The following is a 23438-nucleotide window of genomic DNA, read 5'->3' as shown; positions in this document are numbered from 1 at the left end:
CATACACTTCTCAAAAATAAATAAAGAACAACATCAGAAAAACCAATACTATCAACAACATGAAGCATTTAGTCATCTTTTTTTTTTCTTTGAAAGACATAAATGAAATTTCTAGGCACAGTTTTAGGCATTATAGAGGACACAGAGGCAATAGGTTAGTGTGCACTGCGCTGTACAAAAATACAGTCTGAATAAATTACATTGCTAGCCATAAGATTAGACTTCACTTACCAGTCAGTTCATTGCATGTTTAATAATATACAGTTACATGCTAATCCATATATATCATTTATATTTCAAACACATAGGTCTCTCTATATTTGTTTTTTAAATTTACAAAAGCTAAACGAAGTTGTGCAAGAAATCCAGAAGAGATGCTGGGCATTTGTCAGCACCGGACGGTATACTTTAAGCTTAAAAAATACAAATAACTAGCCCTGCTTGCAAGTTTGCTATATATATATTATATATATTTATTCATATATATTTGGAAGAAAAAAAATGTATTTGTTGTGGGAAAGAATCATTCTGCCAGTGAGATAAAGTCAAACAACTAAAATAATGGTGACATGACACAAGCACAACATACAAAATTATTAATTTGTCGTACGTACACTCAGGACACAGACTTGCATCTTTTTTGTGGCTAAAAAAACCCCAAGAATCAGCACAAAGTTGCATTTACCTTTAGTTCTGTTTTAGTTGCCAAAATTTGCAATGGTAAAGAGGAAAAAAAAGACACTGCAGTAGAAACCTAAGCTAAAGATAGGTACCTAAATCCACATACTAGATGCCCAAACACAAAGGTCCTGAGGAGTCTGAGGTGGGTCCTAGTAGACTGCATCACCTTCAAGAGAGAAAGCAGATGTTGGGACTGAAAATCAGATCTCTGACTCAACTGTGAATCAAGAACCTTGTCTTTAGGCATTCACATTTGTAAATTGTTTTGCCTGAACACCTTTGACATAAAGAGCCAGTGGCTTGCAGAGCACACACCATTCATTTGCATTTGCCTTAGGCCTGGCAGTTGCTTTCACTCAAACTCCAAATAAAGAAAACCAATTTGATAAATTAGTGTCTACGATATGGGTTTGGCGTTGTACCTTCTTGTGGCACAAAGTGCCAGAGTGCCAACCCCAAAACACCATCTCCTTAGAAAGGTACAGACATCTCAGCACAGTGGGCTTCTCTGCACTAATCTAATTCCCATGCCAAACTACAATGTTCTCCATGCTGCTAAATAAAAGCAGAACTACACAGCTGTTCAGAAAGATACTGAGTTAACTATATAGTGAATATCCGCCTTAAGTCAGTCCCAGGAAATAAAGCAGAGTTACAAATGCTCTTTTGGTGCCTGTGAAATCACTGGATACAAGTTTTCCTCCCATCCTTTTTGTTCTCCAGGCATTGCCATGCAGTCCCTTCCATGTCAAGCTGTCATTTTGCTCCATCTAATCTAATTAATCACTGCTGGTTCCGCAAAGGCTGCCAATTCAGAATATTCTGCCATGGTAGTAAAGACTGAACTGCAGAGCATCCCAGAGTTTTATAAACCATCTCCACATGCCAGCAATACTTGCACAAGGCCCTCCTAAAGGCAGCCCTGTGGTCCCCTGCTCACTTCACACCCTCAGCACCATGGTGGCCCAGCAGTAACACAAGAGATGCCATTAAACACCCAGTAATTCAGGAGCCTTTTCCATGGAACCAGCAGAACCTTTTGGATAGAGGTGGATGTGCAACCCCAGCACATCTGCTTGTGCAGAGGTCCACATAGAATATATTTTAAATTTCTCCATTAAAAAAAATAGTTATTTCTAAAGATTACAATTGTATAAAAATATGCTTATAATTAATTGAAAATATCCAAATAAGCAAATTGTAAACAAAAATAAAAGTGATGCAGATTAAATTCATGTGAAGGTTCTCCCTATTTTATCTTGGGTTTCATTTAATGAGTACAGTCTCTGGATGTTTTAAGTGGGAAACATACTAAGCAAGGAGTAATCAGATGTACATAATCATCAAAAAGTCCATTAGAAACTCATCTTTTAAAAACAAGAGATTATCTCCTGAAGTGCTAATGTTTTAATATGGACATGATGGGACATGAATTCAGCTGTATTCCTGATGATCAGGGACACTCACAACCTAACCAGATTTTTAAAAAATGGCAGTTTTTTTAATTTGAAACACCCTTAGAAAAGAATTTTTAGCAAGTATTATATTACACGTGAAGTAGCAAGAAGTTATTTTTGTCCAGTTTTACCTTAACTTGATGTGAACTTTTAAGCATTTCCCATAACACAGAGTCTGTACAAGGACATATACAGAAGACAAACCATTGTGTGTTTATTTTGTAACACCAATCAAAATTGGGCATACCAATCCAAGACTTTCAAGAATGTGTACAAAGTTAGTATTTTAACCACTGCATCACAGCTCATATTACAATTTTAAGATGAATCATTTCTCTCCCTCTGCATATATATTTGCATTATATATATTCATATATACTAACAAACACCTTTCAAAAATATAACTGAACTTGTTTCATATGCATTCTTTTCATGACAATGTTTGCAAGGTAAATGGGTACTCAGGACAACTGCAGTTCATTCATACATTTTAGATGTCTCAGGGACAGAACAGGTCTTTTTCTATTCCCCTTTATCTTTACCCCTCCAGCAAAACACTGAGAGCTGAGACAACTTCCAACTACACAGTCAGAAGCACATGTCTCTGGGTTTGGATTTCCTTCAACAATCTGCTACAGCTGGCGCGGTGATGCCGATTACCAATTCATGAAATCCTGTGTGGGTTGGTGGCTTGTTTGGGTTTTTCTTTTTTTTAATTATTCTCCCAGCAGACTGCTGAATGCAGATATTAGACAAGTCATTAACCAGTTACATTCACTGCCCTCAACACAGTCCCTTGCAACTAATTCCTTAAGAGCGCTTTTGAGCAAGTAACAAGGGGCCAACTCAGCCTATTGTACAAGATGCCATTGCCAGCTTATCAGACATCTGAATCCTCTATGATACAGGGAAACTTCTACATGGAGCCCATACCAGCTGCTCCCCTGAAGGCAATAGCAGATGCTGGCATTGCATTCTCATTCCAGCCAGTTTTCTCACAATGATCGCTGTCACGTAGATCCTTTTGCTTGTTGTCAGGAAAAATGAAGTTTATGTATCAGCAGCTTGCAGAATCTGTCTATGTAAGATCAGCAATCCTAGTGTTTGCAGTTCTTCTAAATGGTTGTAAAAGCTGGTTACAGTGTTCACACCCAAAAGGCAAAGGCTATTTTATCAACAGAGCAGACTGTCTGGTGCTCCACAAGTGTTCTAAAAAAACTGTGAGCTAGAAAAGATGGTGTAATCCTTTTTTTTTTAATTTTTCTTTTCATTAAATGATTCTAGTAATAGTCTTCATAGTTCTTAGGGTTCAGGCAATAAAGAATGGCACCCCCAAATGAAAATATAGTTGCACCCCACGCCAGGCCATAGCCCCAGTTGAATTCATGGTATATTTTCAAGCTGACCGTTTCGATGAACTTGATTGGGTAAAGGACTAAGCTGCAGACCTGGAGAACAACTGAAAGGGAAAAAAAAAATACAAACATCAGAAGAAGCCTTGTTTTGTTTCCCTAAAACAAAGAAAATGTCAAATAACTGAAATTCACATTTAAAATGCTTTTGGTGATTTTTAGCTTGTAAGCACTGCTCTTTTTAAATCACCTTCATTTCCTTCACGGAGAACAGAGCAACTCTTCCATACTCCCTCATTGATGAACAAATATTATTGCTGGGATATAATGATGATCCTTCAAATGTCCACAAAATAAACAGTGGGAGTAGTATTTCCCAAATTCTTTTCTGTCTCTCCTTTATATTTTAGTTTGCAGTCATTACTCCTTCCAAAACAGAAAAACTTGTTCTATTGCCATTATAAATAAATCAAAATGAGAAGCGAGAACACATATTAAGAAATGTAGCTGAGAATCAAATAATTCACTTAGCCTAGAAATAATTCATTGTCATAGGTGATATATACTTGTGCTCAGCAGAGACTCAGTGAATCACATGTTTCTTATGCATTACTGTGTTCTGTAATCAGAATTAACGACATTCTCACACAGAATACCAAGGAATCTATAAAATTTGATCAGTCACTAAACTTCAAACCGGCAAACTATTATGAATTTAGGGGGTGGGTTAGAAATACTGTGTGATGAAAGAAGATAATAAAATAGATTAAATCCAAGACATTAAAAAGCTTCAAAATCATTATTTCCTATAGCACTGTCTCTGAAATCCACAGACACACATTTCACTTCCCCTCCCACCCTTGTCCAAGTGGCCCCTCTCATTAGCCCTGGAGACAAATGCTCACCTGTCCTGAGGACAGGACTACTATGGGGAGATCATGTCCCATATTCATCAGAACCTCGGTGACAAAAGTCTCTAAAAAACTCACTGGAAATTTCAGCTCATCCCACCTTAGCCTACAGAGTAGTCTTTGGACCCTTACTTGAGACTGAGAATCTGAATAATGTTTGCACAGTGGAATTTCTGATGTGGGTATCAAAATCCACAGGACTTTTTTTAATTCTACAGTTATTGAAATGTTACTTAATGTTATTCCATTTGAATATAATTTTTTGTCTGTCAGCTTACAAAGTACTGTGCAACATTTGAGAAACTCTGGCAGGGTACACTGGGAAAAGCACCTACTCTTATGAAAGGATTATGCATTCCAGTTCTGTATAATGAGAGCATCTTTACATCCAAAAGCACCTCAACATATGCTCAGCTTTCAGACTAATCTTTAAGACCATTCAAGGTCAGAAAGGATTTCTGAAAATGTGTGGAAATATGTAAGTTTTTCTTTAGTGTGTCCCTGCACTGGGGATGCAGCATCTCTGCTGAATCAATGCAGAAATTGCTCCATGTGTGTCTGTGTCAAGTGCAAAGCAAGGAAGTCTCCACCTTCCCCAGTGTAACATATGAAGTATGCTTGATTTCAATCTACAGATTGGACTTGTCAAAACACAACCAAAAAAAAAAAAAGTGATTCTCTTGGAAGAGGAACATGTTGCTAAAGCAGCAACACACACAAGGGGTTTTTTTTTGACATTTCCATAGTGAGGGTTCCAGTTTTTCCTACTATTGGTCCAGACACACTACTGCAGAACTCAAAGGAAGTGCTGGCAGCAAGTGGCTGGTGGGAGCAGCCACCCTACACAGCACTGTCATCACTTTGCACTAATTTTGCCTTCTGTCATTGTTTTTCCCTGTAGAGCAGGAAGGGAGCTGTGTAAGCTAGAAACAGCAGTCAGCAAAGTTATGAGAAATGACCAGCATGACCCCAGAAGATGTTGAAAGCAATGCTTGCAACTACTGATCTGATTCTAATGAATTTAAAGGAACTCCACGCTATGCTGACCTGCTTAAGGGAAGTGTGTACTATCTTTCTTCAGAAGAGCAAGTCCTTTCCTGTAGAAAAAACAGGCTGCAAAGGAAATCTTAAAATATCTACTCCTCAAATGCTGTTCAGAAAAGACTCTTTATCTCAAACTTGATTGTTCACTTCAAATATAGACACGTTTTTATGAAGCACTGTGATGCTTGCAATATGGGAACAGGAATACCAGTTTTATTGCATTCACATGAAATATAGGCAATTATACATACTCAGCATACTAAACATGAAGAATTTGTAACAAATGCTTTAAAAGTAGGAAAATATAATTTCAGTCATATTTTTTTGCTTTGTTCAAGTGTTTGACTATAAGTTTTGATTTAAAAAAAAAGCACTTATGATGTGGCTTTCTAATTGATATGTAATTATGAAAATGCTGGTGCTAGCTAGTAAGTCCTGTACTTCTGTTCTCTACCTCCTGCTCATTTCAGATGAGTAAAGCACTTCATTAATAAGTGCTGGGTGTTTCAAAGATTACCTGAAAATGTAGCTGTAACAATGTCAGAAAAAAACCCAAAACTGATTGTAGTGCCAGGCAAGCTGGCAGTAATGAGAGTGAACACTAATCTCAGAGATTCAGGAGAGACATTAACAAAGAAAAAAATATCACAAGGAGGGTAGTATGGGCCCAGGTCAACATGCTTGGAAAGGATGCAACATCTTCATGTTTGAATTTCTTCAAAACTGGACTAGACAAAGCTCTCACTGTTAGTGACCATCCTGCCTCAACAAGGAGATTGGAGCACATACCTACAGTGTATTTTCCCCAACAATATTTCTTTAATATTAGGATTTTTTGCTGCCCTGTAGCAACCTGCACTACATTCTCCTGAAGTCAGTCCAGCTTTTTCAGACCATTCCATCAACTTCACTAAATCAAATTCTGTCTTTCAATGTACCCGCAATTTTTTCTACTTCCACTGTAAAATTTGACATGTAAGCTTCCATTCTATCCTCCTCATCATTATGAAAATAGGTTATAGCACAGAACTAAGGATGCAACACAGCTGGACTGTGCTCTCTCTGTCAGAATTAAAAGATACCTCCTTAAGTATTCTCCCATTATTATCTGCCACCATTTGATATTACTCTTACTTTCACGTAGCCACTGTTTTCCCTAGCTTGCATGTAAAAACATTTTGTGAAATGTGTTAACAGCTTGCTAACATCAATAGGTTATTCTTCCAAACATTGTCACATTTGTTAAAACACAGCACCAAAAGGCAAACATCTTTAATTTTTCTTTTGTTTCTTTTATGGACTTCCAGCAAGCATACTTTCTGCCCCTAAATTAGACTTGGTTAGCATGTTGTTAAATGGTAACTGTATCATGAAACTCTTGCATGGACAAGTCTGTGAGCCTGCACTTTGAAGGTGCAGTTTTCAAGGCCAGTTTGGTTCATGAGCTCTAAGACAGCCCAACAGTTCCATGAGCTGGAGACCTCCTCTAGACCAAAGAGCCACAGGAGCCCATGTTTCGTGCAACTGTCTCCTCCACATTTTCCATTACCTGAGGTGTTCTTCTACCTCTCAACATTAAAATATGTATTGTCAGCTCTATGAAAACACATTCACAACTTTTCATTACTTGCTGGCTTATTCTCAGCATCTAGGTTGAATTTTGGGTTTTTTTTGTCCTATTCTTTCTCATCTCTTCCACTCCTAGTCAGTCAATCTTCTCCATCACCTACAGAGTCGCTAAATGAAACCTGAAGCTGAAGAAAAAAAAAATAAATCAAAACTTGAAGTAAAAAAAATAGCCTGGAGCCAACTGTTTGGACTCTATAAAGTACCTGGAAATAACTTTTTCATTTTGTCCTTTCTTCCACACAGAGACTGTTTCTACCCAACACCCACACATCATTAAATGTCTCTGGGAAATTCAAACTGTGCCCTTTTTCCAGAGGCAGCTGATAGACTCCCAACCAGAGTGACACAAAATATTTGGTCTTGCCAGCACATTCACAGTTCAGGGTGGTGTTTATCCTGAAAAGATTTGTGAAATCCACAGAGGAAGGCCTGAATCCATGGAAAGCTGCATAAGGCACAAACTGCTACAATCTTAACTTCCCCCTTCCTCAGTGGGGGATTCTTACCATAACTCTTTCAAGATACACCATCTATATTCATCTCTACAAATTGCTGACATCAAAGATAAAATCTGTAGGAAATGTCTTTTAACAATGTAAATGTCAAATCCTGAAAGGATTCTCCTCAGATTTGCTAGATAATGAAGAAGAATGGGGTAGGTTGTCTTGGCCTCATTATCTCTCTTCTCATATGCTTCAGGTTATGGCTGTTCAAAATGCACATGCACACACACAGAGGCAAAGGGAAGATGTGAACACCATCATAAACTAAAGAACCAATTTCATTTCCTCTTAGATTCAAGTAAGCATTAACCCCCTTCACCATCAACCTTTTGTAGTAAAGACTGGAAGCAATTTTATGCAGAGAAGAGCACATGAAGACAAACAGCAGGATCTGAAGAAATCTTTTCTTGTGGAAAGCCATTTCTTTTTTTAGTACATACTTAACTACTAAATGAGCAACATGGCAAGACAGGCGTGTATGGCTGAATAATTATCAAGTTACTGCACATTATTATCATAAATGAAGCCAAACAAGAAACCACCACAAAAATTAAATAACCCCATTTCCTTCAAAGTTAACTTCCCAGCATACCTTATAAACCTCAAAATTAACACTAAATTTAAAACAATGGCACCAGTACCTATATTCATTTAACCTAGCAAACAATGTGACACATAGAACAAAACCAGATGATCTCCACTCAGGGAATCTGATCCTAGGTTGCTTTAATTTCCTAAAAACAAATGAAATGTAATCTAGGAATACGTCTTGAGCACATAAAAGTGCATCTTGAAGGGCTCGGTTCCATCAAGGCAATGTTATCAGCAGGGGGCAGCAGGAGCCTTCCCAGAGCTGTGCTTCATCCCAAACTCCTTCCAACCCCACACTCTCATCCTCTCATATGCTCCTAAGTGGCTTTTTTTATACATCCCAAAGGTTCTGTCATCCTCTTTATTATGGGTTATCAGAAGGGGCTTAAGCTGCTGGCTCCAGTGCAGATGTGAGTGACAGGATGAAGACAAACCACGGTTGGTGAGTCTCAGGAGAATCTGAAACATCCATGCTGACGAAGCCCCAAAGCACCAGAATATATAAAAAGAGATTATTTGATATTGTAATTGTACCTCACTGGACCAGTCTTACAGACAATTCAGATTCTTAGGTCTCCCTTAAGATTTTGTGATAGTTTATATAAACTGTTCCATTTTTGTGTTTTTAAAACCAAACAGGGACTACACTGTGACAGCTTGTTAAATTAATAACCAAGCGAGATGACACAACAAAATTAATTCCTTATGGCACAGGGGCATATATAAACACCTTGCAAGATAATCCTATTTATTTTCACATGTAAAGCTTCCAGGGTTCACCTTTGGGTATTAATTTCCCCGTTTTAAAATTGCAAAAGAGAGAACATTAAAATAAAAAAGGCTTTGCATGAAGAATAAAAATGGGGACATCAAGCAGCACAAAGTCACCGATTAAAAATGGTATTTTGAGATTTATCCTCTGTAGTTTCCCCTGCTGCACATACTTCACAAAACAATAAATATAATGCAAATAAATAATTGTTTATGAACTAATAATAGTGCAGCTGCAAAAATGATTAACACTGTGCAGAACTTACAGCCTGAAAGACTTCACTGGAGTTAACACCAAAGTAACCAAACACCTCTGCATTAGTATGCAGAACAAGGCATATTCCCTTCTATGAAAGTTCAGCTGCTCTCAGGAAATCTTTTTAATGATGCCAGTGCTTACCTGCAGCAAAGAGCATGACTGCAACTGGTCTGTAGAACCGCCTCCGAGATCCCACGCAGATGGAGATCAACCCAACCAGGAAAGCTATGAGAATAATGGCAGCACCACCCAGCAGCAGAGCCAGAGTAGCTATCTGCCAGTCTAGGGGGAAAAAAAACAAAGAGAGGAAAAAAAAATAATACCATTTCAGTAAAACAAGCCCATAGGCCTGCTAGAAACAATAGAATATGAGGAACACAGAGGCTGCATCAAGGCTTGGGTAAATAAACAGCTGTGCCTTCAATTTCTTTTCCCCTAATTAGTGAATCACCTTCATAAAACAGATGTAACTCCGAAGCAAAGTGCCACAACCTCCCACGCTTACTCAAGCCTTAGTTGGCCTCGGTGGGATTTTGTCTCAAGTAAAACTGAGTAATTTGGTCTCCTGGTTTTTATCCAATTTAGAATGAGAAATTGAGGCTGGCTCTGGATTAGCTGGTGTTGTGTTAGCTGACCCTCAGTCTGCTGTAACTTCCTCACAAAAGAGAGTGAAAGTCAAAGCTCTGCTTGAGCTGAACAGGATGACACAGCAAGGGAAATGCACGGAGCCTCATCATACACACCTGATCCTTGGGAAGCACCAAGGCCACACAGTATCAGTAACAAAACTGAGGAGATGATCAAAGGTTTCAAATATATATCTATATATATCTATATATATATCTATCTATATATATATATATTCAACACTAAAAGATAGCTGGAAGTCAAGACTTTATAAAGGCAGTAACAATCATTAACTGCAGACCCAGTCAAATCTCAAGCCCATTTTAAAATGTCAGTTATCCTCAAGTGCCTGTTTTTCTTCCCCCAAAAGCAACCTCTGCACTTGGCTCAGGGTATTTTCTAGTTATTCTCATATATAATGGATGCAGTTATAAACAGCATATTTGCAGTCTTAAATCACATAAATCAAAATCCATTTGTAAACTAATGGCCATGATTCATGTATACAACATCCAAGATCTAACTTAAGAGCTTCTGTGGGATTTTAGAAAGGCACAGGCTTTGGGCTGTCTCTTTTCCCAAAAGAATATCTAAGACCTTTCCTCTCCCCAGTAGCAGGCATCAAGAAAAAGAATCAGATCACTATTTACTGCTTATCACTACTATTTACTAGGTCAAGGAAGATGATATAAATTCAGCTCACGGGAAAAGGACCTATGTATCCTTTGCATCTCACTGCTTTGAAAATACTAGTAGTCATGTGATACTCAGATTAAAATGTCCAAATGCATTACACAGTTCAAAGAAAATAAGATTATTATTTCCAAATTAAATTAGATACCTTAAGGTTACTAAAACAACAACAACATTGAACATCCTCTTTTGGGAATGAGTAAAAAGCACTGTTTTAAATAAACAATGGATCCAGTTTCAAGAGGAATCTAATCTGCTGAAGATACAGACAGTGCAGCTGTGGAGTTTGGGAATGGAATGCTGGCAGCTATTAGCACCAAAAACCCTCCACACATGAAAAAGGATGAAGGAGATTAAAAGAAGAAAGTGGGTAGAAGAACTAAAAAAGCATTGTTTAAAAAGAAAGTGGTTTTAAAGGTGTGTTTGTGCAAGTACACACATTTGTTTTCATTCTTTTCAGAAATCCAGGCATGTCATTTACTGATAATTACTAAGCACTCAACCTTCCAAGCTATTTTAGCCCTTATTTCCTGACTGGACTAAACCCCAAGGCTGGGCACAATCTTTCCTTCTATCATCAGCATGCAATCTCTAATGTCAGTTTGCTGTGTGTCCCACTGCTACACTATCATTATTTGGATGGAAATATGATTTTAGTACTGGACAGAGATGTTTCAGCAGGTGGTTTTTAATATTAACGTGAGTCTTCTGAAACACCAAGAGATTAGTGTACTGATTTTTCCAATATCAGAGTGCATAACAGATATAGAAATCAGAAATAAATAAACAGAATGGACCACTTTGGAACAATATGAAAGGAATCCTTGCACTAGAAAATTACACAGATGCAAAGACCAGCCACAGAAATCCATATCACACCAAAGTTAAAAGGCACATAAAATTGATTAAATAAATAAAAGGGCCAGACAGGAAAGCTCAGAAACTAAATTTTTTGAAAGTCACCACAAATAATAAAATATTAAGTGTTATCTTTGTATTGATCAGGTGCCAAACTCTAATGCAAAGGGAATGTGTACAACACTGGAGTAGCAGCTAAATGGAAAAAAGGTTGAGCATCCTATTGCTTTCCAAAACCACACTGGATAAAACACCAAACAACTGATAATAAATTAGGCAAAGATGATATAAATGTAGGGTTAGAATATAGTTTAACTTCCAGGACAAATATACATAAACAGATTTTAGAAAGGTTAAAAAATAAACAAACTACCTTACTATAGTACTGATGTGGGAGGCAAAAGGACAAATGAGTGTTGGGAGACACCTACACTCCCAACTAAAAAAGAACTGACTTGGATAAACAAAATTAATTTTTTGAGTAAGACAACCTACTCAGAGATGCTGACAGCAGGACAAAACCAAAGCTCTTACTTTTCCTCACTACCAGCTGGGGACCAGGTATAGACTGTTGTGCTCCAGATGTGGGCCACATTTGGAATTGCCTATTTCTTTTAGTGCCTTTCAAAGGAGCATACAATGCTAGCAGCCTTGAGCTGCAGGGACTTTGGTTTAACAACATTGTGAAGGTCAGACATTAGTCAGACAAAGAACACAGGACTAAACTTTCCTATACTGGCTACCATAGTAACTACATGTTTAAATCTCCTTGTCATCTTGGAAAAATGTTAACTTTCAATTCTAAAAGCTATTTGATCTGGTGACAAAATAAAGCTTATGGTGGATTAAGAAAGTAAAATCTTCTGCATGGGTCTTCTACTTAACTGACTTTTTTTTTTAATTTTTTTTTTTTAATTATAAACCAGGCCATTGGAATTTACACAAAATAAAATAAAGATCCTAAGAAAATAGAACCACTACCTCTGAAGGCAGAGCACCCTGTAAATCAGATAGCTACAATATAAACACATAGAGCAAACACAGTTTTTCTACAATAAAGATCTGTAGTGTTTCTCAGACTACCCAAGAGTGACTTACAGCACAGCACCAAAATGGGATCAGGAGATAGTTCTGTTACACAGTGCTACTGGTACACAGAACATAAACATCATAAACCTACTTTAGAGTATCCAAAATATGCTTGTACCTCTTCTAGGCAAGCACAAACCTTGCAAACAAGTTACTAATAAGAACTGTTAAGGTCAGGAACTTCAGCAGTTCATTGAGACTGCTTGTTCTCACAGAGAACATATGCAAAACAAAAATATCCAAAAACACAAGTAAAATGGGGCCTTATAGATGATAATTATTACTTTTCTGCATTCAAAACACAATTGATTACACTTGAAGAGGACACATCAGTCTTTCTCACTGTACACCACTACAGCTTTTTAAACTACTTTTAAATTACAGTTTTTTAAAATAGTAGTTTTTGAAACTAGTTTTTTAAACTAATCCATTATCTAAGAAAAACATAAGCAATTAGAAAAAAAACTAGTAAAACTCACAGAAATGTTAATAAACTTTTAGACTTCAGAAAAGCACTGTGACCTGTCATGTCCAAGTAAGATTTCCTTTGCTGGTTTAGATAAGTAGATTTTTTTCAGTGTTCCAACATTTCAGTAATACATTAAGAACTACACTAATAGTGCCACCTATCCCATCCAAAGTAGAATTAAGACATTTTTTACAATTGTTAAGTAACTCAGGAGATTTCTTAAGAAAAGGATCACTTAACACATCCTATTTTTAGGTCTGAAAATCCCCAAGAAGGAGCCCAATGTCTATAACCATGACAAATATATACTGCATTTCTGACAGTTATTACAGTGTTTGCATATTTTTAACTATAACAATCTGCCCATCAGTTTGGGGACGTAGGCTTCAGTATTTGGAAATATATATAAATATGAACCTAGGCACTTAACACATATTTTCAATACATATTTGGTGAAAAATTTATTCAAATTACCATCTTCAGTTAAAAAAAAAAAGGAAAAAAAGCCCCCAAACCATGATGGTACTGTTTCTTTTCAGTTAGTTCCTCATACAACAGTCAGTGCCTTTCTGGGGGACAGCTTGGTCTCCTTGCTATTTGGAAACTCTGCCTGTTTCTTAGTGACCCAGAGGCACAGTGTCACTGTACACTGACATTTCTAACACTCCTCCCTTCTTTCCCCAAAAGAAATGACCCAAGGCTTTAAGCTGTATAGCAATTTTTAATTAACAACAGTACTACTTCCTCAATTTCTTGGACAAAATAATATTTCACTACTAGGAAAAAATAAGGGAAAGCCATAAAAAAAAGAAGAAAACATATCAGAGTTCTGAAATGTATATTTTAATAACTAGGTCCTTTTTTAACACAAGAAAGACCATGCAAAAGGCTAGTACAGATGTCATGTTTTCAGTAAGGTACCCCAAAATTAAATATTCTTTTTTCAATATGGTATTCTACCATGTAAAAGAAGTAGAAGAATTGGTGGCCATAGAAACATACTGTGGAATATGGAAAGCATTTGTGTATAGAGCTCTTTCAGACAGTGCATGTGAACGGAATTAATTTCTTAAGAAACAATCAAATATTCCTTTCTTCCAGACAATGGCTCTTCACCAAGTCTTCTCCTCATAAAGGCTGAAGTACCAAATGCATGCAGCTGTTACATGATGAAGGAAATGCCTGACCTTCTAGCACAAAACAAAATCTTGGTAAGAAACAAAAACACAACACTCAACTAAGGTTATCTGATTCAGTGCAATGCTTCCACTTATCAAGTAGCTTCCCTCAGACAATAAATACTCTAATAAATAAATAAATACTCTACACTATTGCAATACAGCATTTAAAATCAAGAATAATGATTTTGAAAGAATGTGTGAAGCAGAGAAACTTGAGGCACCCACACATAAGGAATTACATATCACCGAGTACCATAAAAATCAACTAAACATATAGGATACCTAGAGATATTCCTAATTGCTTCTTATTCAAACAGATATAAAATAGCCAACAAAAGTTTAAGAAGTGTAGTGTATATACAAAAATATAACAATAAACTCTAGTCCCTGAAAGTGCTTTGGTTGCATGATCAATAAGATTTCTTTCTTCAGCAGGATCATGAGCAGAGGCCTCTGTCAGAGGTGAAGGTGCACTGAATTCTGTGGAAAAACTGAAGAACAGCAGGGGCTATTAAGTTCTCCCATCAAATTACTCCACAGAGGTCACCTTTGGAACCTCAGCCTGAGGCAGAATGATGGTTTTTAAAGAGCTGCTCAGAAGAATTCTGCCCTCAGTGAAGGGGATATTGGCTAAAGCTGGGAAGCCCAGTGCCTGTGAGTTACTGGGTCCACACTGCCTGCACGTACAGTCCCCTGGGATCCCGCAATGGACACTTCTGCACACTGCAGGCACAAGTGCTTTCTGGCAAGATCCATACCAAACCTCCAGAAATTGCCTTAGCCACAGCTTTTCACAGCGGAGCCATGTACAAAAATGCCAATAACAAAGTATTTTCTGCTTGTTGATTAGTATAGTTTACTAATGTAAAACTATATGTTTACTAGTACTGGATGCTGCACATACTCTGTCTTTTCATTTTATGGATTGAGAATAAGATTTTTCTGAAGTAGGACAATTACCTGTGCATGTGGCTACTCAAGTCACTCAGACACTTAAGCATTACCAGAGCAACAGGAACCAGCCAGCTCTGGCTGAAAACATAATTTCTTAAAGAGAGAACTCACTTTACACCAAGGCTTTCTTCTAAAAGCCATAAATTTTAACAAATTAAATAGCTACATTAAATCACAGATATGTTAAAACGAAGCTGTTTGTGGACATCACATTTTCCCTAGGAATTTTGTCTTCATCCACACACAGCAGCACATGGGACAAAGCCCTCAGTAACCCAAGTCCTGCACAACACCCATGGGATTAACAGGAAGACTTTCCCATAGCTCTAACTCACTAGGACACTGACAACACCCAAAGATAAATTTAAGCATTTTATGCTGGGTGCCAAAATCCCTAAGTGCCTCCTAAGGATAATTCAGAGGCTCCACATAAGGCATCAGTCATTTTGCATTTTCTGTACAAGAGGCTTGTAGGATGATTTAGGGCTCCTGATGCCGAGTGGAGAGTCACTTAGAATCAGTCAAAGAAAAAGAGAACAAGCAGAGAGACATCCAAAAAACAGCTTTCTGGTGCCGACCCTGTGTCTTACAGAGGTGCAGCATGCTAATGGACAAGGACAGGCAACAAGTGAAGGAGGAAAGGCAGATGCCCCCTTAGCTGCCATACACCAGGGGCTAGAGAGCTTCTCAGAAGCTGCAAAGTCTTTGCTTCCCAGTGCTGGCTCCATACTCCAACCTCACACCTCTGGTCCAGTGGGGTTTCTTGACTGCTAGGGTAGGTTGTAACTGCCCTCCTCCATCTGCTAGCCCCTGCCCAGAAAAAGATTTATGAAGTCCATGAACAAATAGGTGCAAGGGAATCCAAATCTGAGTCTTCAGAGAGCTTCTTACCGAGCTGGTCCCTTCCAACACTCTGTTGCTGTTTATGCACCTTTCCCCTGATGCACAAGAATGCTGACCATTACTGGATGGCAGTCCAGACTCAGGGCTTATGGAAAAAGGCCTTAGCAGCCCCCTGGAGAGCTGCAACCCTCTCACTTGGGCTCCTCCTATGGCTTTCCTCTTCTCCAAGAGCAAGATAAGTGAGATGAGAAAGAGGGTGACTATTCCAGATAAAAGCCCACAGGGAGGATGCTCCAGGCAGAAGGTGCTCTCCCAACTACCCTCCTCAGCCTGGAAAGGACATGCTTGATAGTCTGGGGGAGTAACTAGGCAGGCACTATGCAACCTGCTCACCTCTCCATGCCCCTCACCTTCCACCCAGAGATGCCATTGGGAGTGCAGGGGACACTTTGGTTGTATATGTAAAAATGTGGTAAGCAACTCTACTGCTGCAGCAAGACAACAAAATGGTCTAAATGCCTGGGGGGTTGCAGATCATGAGCAACTTGAAACGCAGCAGGTTCTTGCTCATCTGCCCACAGACACATACCTCTCCTGAAGAACAAAGCTTGCATTCCTTATTTATATGAAATATATACACTTTGCAGAGGTGTGAGTTGGGGTGAGGTGTGTTGTATGTCTGCTCTGTGGCCTGCCTTTATTTCTAAAATCACATGTCCTTTAAACACAGCAAAACTTCAAATAAAGAATTAAATGGTGCCATTATATAGATCTTTATTTTACAATTTATAAGCAACATGCATTGCACATCGCTTTTGCCAGCAGAGAACTTCAAGACAAGCACAGCATTACAGAAAATCATGTAATCTATAATTCATTCACAGAATAGTACAGCATGTACTCAGGCATTTCCTCTATTGGATACAAAGCATTCTTCTGAGATTAGCTTGCTACTATGTCATTTTAATTATTGGATATTCATTCATTCAATAAAAGTAATAAAAAACCCTCGAACAACTGCACACACACAACTTTGAGAACTTCACAAAAACCTGGAACTCTTAGAACTCTGCTGCTAGGAAAGAAGTGTGGGAGATGTGTTATACAAGCTTTTCACAGTAAGCTCACTATTTCTGACCTCTTCTATAAAAGCTACTACTTGTTACCAATCTGAAATACTATGCTTTGCATTGGAATGCAATTATTTTCCACAGTTATCAATGTTCTTCTGTCTGGCACGTAACATTCTTCCAGAAAACTGGCAATGTTCTGCAACTTTCAAAACTCATTCCACTGTTCCTTGAGAAAAACAAATAGCATTTAAAAGAGTTTGAGGTGTACTTCCCATCAGAACGATGGCTTTAAGTGGAACAAGTGAAATACATGAAGCAATACAGCTGGATGGACTTTACCACTCCTCCTGTTACCCTGAATCTGAAGTGGTCATCTTGGGCCACAAAAATCAATAGCAGAGGCAAGGCCACTCTTTATGCAATTCTAAATTTAAAAACCTCATCAAATATTAAAACTTCTTGCATGATCCCTAACTCCAGGGACATCATATTAATAAACAAAACCAAATGCAATGGGATACATCACTGTAAAATTGCAATGAATAACAGCAGTAGCAACAACCCACTACAGCTACAAGTCTTTTTTTTTTTTAAGAGCATTATCACTGATAAGGTGTATGGTGCTCTTGCCCTGATCAGATGAACTCACACAAACATCACAGATGTGCTCTAACCATGTCTCTTACTGGCTGTAAAAGGGTGGCTGCAATGGTAACCTCCACCATACTAAAAGGTCCAGACTGCTGCTCCCATGGCCTTGGGAAGTCTGAGGCTAAAATAACTGTTCCATTTGTAAGAGAATGAGCATACCTTAAAACAGTCTGTCAGGAGCTGCTGTGAGGGGTAGTTAAGCCAATTGAAGGCATTCTGCACAGTTTGAAGAAGCCAGATAGACATCAGGCATAACAGAGTGTCAGTCATCACAGAATCACAAGAATAATTTAGGTTGGGAAGGATCTCTGGAAGTCACCCAGTTCAGCTCCCCATGGAAGGTAGGGCCAACCTTCAAGTCAGACACAACTTCAAAGTTGGATCAGCCTGCTAAGAGTCTTAGACATTGTGTTTGAAGTAGTATGGCTTTTGATTTTATATCCATCTTCAGATAAAATGCTGGGGATGATTATTAGAGTTAATACACAAAATGACAGACCACAGTATTCAAAACTAGAAGAATGTTTTATTAATTCTTCCTAAGATTGTATGAGCCACTTTTCTCAGGTTAATAAAAGTACATTTGTTCTTCTGTTATTTTATCTCAAACTACCAGCCTTGCTGAGCTTTTTACAAATACACGTCAACATCAAATCTGAGCAATGACACAGACTTTCTAATGAGGAAGCTACCTTTGAATTACCAATTTCCCCATGGAACAGCTCCTTAGATTCTGAACAAGGAGGTACCACCCAAGACTATTCTGGCATGGCAATTCAGATACCTGCATCTAATGTGTAATTAAGGTTAAGCCCCTTGAAGCGCTACCAAATGAACAGCCTCTGATGCTGTTTTTATTTTAAGAACAAATTAGAACAAAATTAAAAGCATAAAACTAGACTCAAGTTGTTTACTGAACTATGCTATAGGCTGAGCTGACCTTCATCATTTGCTCATCACAAAGTTTAACACACATTCAGAGACTCTGCTGTATGTATTTCCTGGAGAATGATTTGTCTTTCAAACATGCATGGGCAGTTCTAAAAGAGCATAATATTTTTTAAGAAAACTGAATGTTGCAGAAATCCACAGGTTGTCAAGTAACAAAGCCATATACCCCCACATTCAGAATGAATACAGTTAATCAAAACCTTTCAAATGTATTTTTATATATGCTCTTTCCACAATAAACTGAAAGGCTGCAAAGGAGCCATTGTTTTCTATGAATAGCATATACATGTATTTAAGTCAAAATAGACAATATTCACCTGCAGGTCAGATTCTATGGAGCCCTTTATTTCTTCTACATTACATCTGTATATCTTTGATTTAAAGAGCTGTAATGGCTGCAGTCTATTGCACAAATTCAAATTTACTGTTATTAATCTGCAGGAAGAAGACAAATACCTGTGCAGGTATAGATATAACAGGTAGTTTTACACAGGATGCATTTAATTTTAATGCTGTTACAGGAATAAATATTCATATATAATTCTTGATAAATCTGTAAATGAACCATCACAAACTAGATATAATGCATATCAAACAAGGTCTAAAAAAAGAAATTTGTTTAAAGACACACAAGTTTAAAATACAGTTAGTCTAAAGACAACTTGTGCATTAGCCAAGGTAAGATTTGATCATCAAAACGAGCTATATGCTCAGACAATTGGTGAAACTTCAGAGCTTTACAACTGCATTTATGAATTTCAAGATTTTATAACAAAGCTTTCCACATTGGCAACTTTGTTAGTTTTTCATCTCACCAAGTTGCTGCTAGTGGGAGATTTACACAGACTCTAAAGACTGGGAAAAAAAAACCAAAAAAAAACATATGAAGCTATTTTATAATTTTCAGATATCAAAAAAATTAATTTGACTCACTATTTTACATACTTGGACCATAATTATTGTGAAGTACTTACACAAGTTTAAAAGTAGTATGTGAGCAAACAATAGCTTGCAAGTTACAAAAAAGCCATTGGAACAGTGAAAAATGAATGTGAACACATTCTCCAAGCACTAGGAATGCTCAAGGAAAAACGAGATTACTCCCTGCAACAACAGCCAATGCAACCATGCTCTGTGCATTTCCTTCTGCTCTCCACTACTACACTGTCCTTCTGACAGCAGTCAGGGGTCCTACATCTAATTACAACAAAAGTTTTTAATTAAACCTCAAATATGCTTTAACAGCTTCTAGTATGAGCTTGCCCTTGATGGTGCCACTTGAGGTGCTCTTCTTCAAGGGATGATGAAGTAAATCTCTTAAAACCATGGGTGAAGATGCCTTTTTTCCTGTGTGTGCTGCTGCTTTTCACAGCTAACTGCAAAGCTGCCAGCACCAGTATCAAGCTAAAAGAGCTTTCCCTGTAGGAGCTCTCCACTATCTCCAAAATACTGCTTGCTGGCTTCACAATGTAGGATGAAAGTGCACCTAAAATATTAATGCCAGCACACAAAATGGTCTCAAATACAAACCTAAATCCAACTTGTGAACTTAGTGGGAGCCCTCCTATTGGTTTTAATGGCGATTGTACCACACTAGCAGAAGGCAAGAGGAAAACAGTACAGTTTCTCATATTTCAGGTCTGGTCAGAATGCAGCACACTCTGCAGAACATGAGGAAAGCGAAGGGTTTATCCCAGTCACCTCAAGTAAAACAATCAGTCACTTCTTCCACAGTAGCTTGTGAAACTTGGCTCTACTAGACTGGAAAGTATTTGAGGAAAATGGGTAAAGCTCATTCAAGGAACTTGAATAAAACCAGATAGGCAGGAATTTGTGCACATGACAGAAAGCACCAGCAGAGGACAGATCAGATTTTCAACACACAGCATCCAATGAAAACTACATCTCATTCCCATTCATCTTCCACATCCCCACAGACAGACAGGTGACCAGTAGAGGAACAAGAGAGATTAGTGCCCTTTTATGCTGTTCCATAAGCTGTCGTGCTTCTCTCCCGTCCCACTTTTGTGTGTATGTGTGTGTACACACGCATGCGTGACGGGGAGACGGATCGAGGGGGGAACCCAGTAAAGTGTGTGGAGCTGAGGGGGGATTTGAAGCAGATTCTCATTCAAGCCAACTGAAAAGTCTTTCTGTGATCAAGGGGATACTATTTCAGGAGACAGGGAGAAGGGGCAAAGGATTCACGTTGCTAAGGAGACACGTAGAAGCTGACATTCCTACATAAATTTCCATTTATACCAGGGAAGGAAAAGAAAGCACTCCAAACTTTGTGCAGATACCCTGGTAACTGACTGAAACCAGCATTTCTTTACAATTCGTTTAATTTTATTTAAAACAAAATCTCAAGCAACATTTAAATCCTCAAATATTACTGCACATGACAGGAAAAAAAAGATAAAAATAAGTACAGCAGCAAAGAAACCTGTGTAATTCGAACTCAAACTGAGATCAGTTATTTCATGGAACCTATAGGACTTCAGAGAACAGAGGAAAACAAAACACACCAAGAATGTAGTCAGTCCCTTGCTTTCCTTCCCAAACACACATCTTGCCCCTGCACGATTTACCCAACCAAAGAGCACAGCAATCCAAACAGATGATTTATCAATGCAAGTGTGTGTGTGTGGACAGGAATGGGGTTAAAAACTATGTGGGGGGAGGCTGGCTGCATTTGTCAGTGTTTCTGTTAGAGCTCCAGAAGTTGCTATCAGGCATAAAGTAAATAAAACCACCCATGAAAACCAAAACAATTATCGTACTACAAAAGAATTCACTGAAAAAATTCAACAGGCAGCTTGTTTTTATCATTCACAACCGCTTTTGAAGTACTCCAAGCAATCGTGAAATGACGTTAAAAAAATAACAATTCGTGATCAAAGACCTAAAAAGGTGAAGAACGAAAGAACATCAAGAAATCACAACGGGGAGTGTGGCATGAAGGCAAAGGAGCGTGAAAGACGATGGGGAGAGCAGTACGTGCTAGAGAAAGACACACACAAGCACACCCGGCGTGATGGAGAGAGTCCGAGCCCAGGCATCCCCACTCTGGACAAAGTAGCAACCGGTTTTTGTTTAGGAAGCCCCAACTTTCCAAAACCAGACACTTCTCAGATGGGGGCGGAGGGGAATTATAGGACACTCGATCCCAAACAGTTTCTCACTGTGCAGGGAAGCCGCCACACGGAAAAAAAAAAAAAAACAAAACCAAACTACTTCAAACTCGGGATCGTTTGTGAGAATACCACGGCATATTCGGAGCCAGCGACCGGTTTCGCTCACTGAAGCCTCACACCTCCCGCACCCTGGGCACGATCCGAGCACGGGCGCTCGGTGCTGCCCCTCCCGCATCGCCGCTCGCTGGGAGCGCCGCCGCCTCCGCCCCAGCCCGACCGCCGGCGAGATGCGGGGTCGGGAGCCTGGCGGGAGGACGGGGGGGAGGAGGAGGAGGATGGGGACGGGTGAAGAGGCTCGGGAAGGGAAGGGGTGCGAAGGGCGGGCGGACAAAGGTGCAGGGGACTCTTCCCGCCGGCGGCGGCGGCCGGCGCGGGGAGCCGGGCGGGGACCAGGGGCAGCAGCGGGCGAGGCGGGGAACCAGCAGGGGCAGCGGGGCACGGCCCCGGGCACTGCTCCGGACCGGGGAGGCTGGCCCCGGGAACGGGCTGGGATACAATCCCGAAGCAGACAAGGGTGAAGGGAGAGGCAGGTCGAGGGATGCTGGTGGGTCAGCCAGGGCACGGCGAGGAGAAGGAATTCTCAGTGCCCGAGGTGCGGCCAAGGGAGCGGGAGGCGGACAAGGAGGGGGAAAGCAGCAGGGGCCGGCGGCGGAGGGGAGCGGAGCGGGACCGGGGACAGCCGAATCTCACCGCTGTGCAGCGTCGACTCGCAGAGCCAGCTGTCCAAGTTGCCGGGCTTGCGGCAGGACTCCCAGAGGGACAGGTAGTACTGGTGGTCCGCCGTCACCCAGGCGGGGCTCAGCACGGCTCCCAGGTCCAGGCACAGCGCCAGAAAGATGCACACCAGCCCCACCAGCTTCAGGGGGGTCAGCACCGAGACGCGCACCTCCTCCATGCCGCTGCCGGCCGAAGCCATGGGGCCCAGGGGATACGAGGAGGAGGACGCGCTGCCGCCGGCCCCGAGGGGAACAGGAGCGAGAGCCCAGCTCCGCGCAGAAGGGGCGGGCGGAGGGAGAAGCGGCGAGACCAGCGCTGTCTAACGGCGGCGAGAGGCGTTCGCAGGCGGCGGCAGCGCCGCTCCCTCCCGCCCTCCTCCGCCGCGCTCCCGCCCCGGTGTATCAGGTGCAGCAGCTCCCCCGGCCCTCCGGCGCCGCCCGGCCCGGCCCGGCCCGGCGCGCTCCTCCCCGGGCCCGCCCCTGCCGGGGGAGGCCGGGCCGCGCTCCGCGGGGAAGGGGCGGGGGCGCGGCCCCTGCCAGCCCCGCTCCGCCCCGCCGGGAGCGACTTCGGGGAACTTTCCGCGGCCGCAGGCGGCGCCCGGAGCCGCTCTCCTCGCCTCGCATCGATTCCCGCTGCCCCCGAGCGGCCTCCCCGGCCCCCGGGGGCCTCTGCCGCGCCGGGAGCGGCCCCGCTGTGTCCCGGCGGCCCCGCGATCGCCGCAGCCCCGCGGGCGGGATCCTGAGGGGCGCTGAGGGGGTCCCGGGCCGGCGCCCCCGGGCCCGCCGCGGCATCGCTACGGAGAGTAGCCGGGCGAAAGGAGACACCGCCTCGGATGCAGGATTAGCCGTGCCTGACCTTGATTCTTCTTCTGGAGTGACCTTTAAATCACAAGTTATTAGTGGAGGGTTTAAAAAGATAATTTAGCGTTTCATTATTC

General features: G+C 40.6%; 1 protein-coding gene across 1 annotated transcript; it reads right to left on the bottom strand.

Moving 5' to 3' along the window:
* TMEM47 (transmembrane protein 47) lies at positions 1-22990 on the bottom strand. The gene is made up of 3 exons (XM_015640602.2): positions 22475-22990; positions 9340-9480; positions 1-3597 (listed from the first exon to the last, which is right to left on the bottom strand). Exons 1-3 carry the CDS (start codon positions 22698-22700, stop codon positions 3419-3421), a joined length of 546 nt encoding a protein of 181 aa, XP_015496088.1. The 5' UTR covers positions 22701-22990; the 3' UTR covers positions 1-3418.
* Between the last annotated feature and the right edge of the window lie 448 nt (positions 22991-23438).

Source organism: Parus major, chromosome 1 (genome assembly GCF_001522545.3).
Source record: "Parus major isolate Abel chromosome 1, Parus_major1.1, whole genome shotgun sequence".
In the NCBI taxonomy this organism is placed as follows: Eukaryota; Metazoa; Chordata; class Aves; order Passeriformes; family Paridae; genus Parus; species Parus major.
This window is presented reverse-complemented; position numbering and strand designations above follow the sequence as displayed.

Excerpts from the sequence above, each read along its gene's own strand:
- TMEM47 (XM_015640602.2), bottom strand. The coding sequence starts at position 22,700 with ATGGCTTCGGCCGGCAGCGGCATGGAGGAGGTGCGCGTCTCGGTGCTG. Across the intron at positions 9,481-22,474 it reads CGAGTCGACGCTGCACAGCG|ACTGGCAGATAGCTACTCTG; the intron begins GTGAGATTCGGC and ends TTTTCCCCCTAG. Across the intron at positions 3,598-9,339 it reads AGTCATGCTCTTTGCTGCAG|TTGTTCTCCAGGTCTGCAGC; the intron begins GTAAGCACTGGC and ends TTTCCCTTTCAG.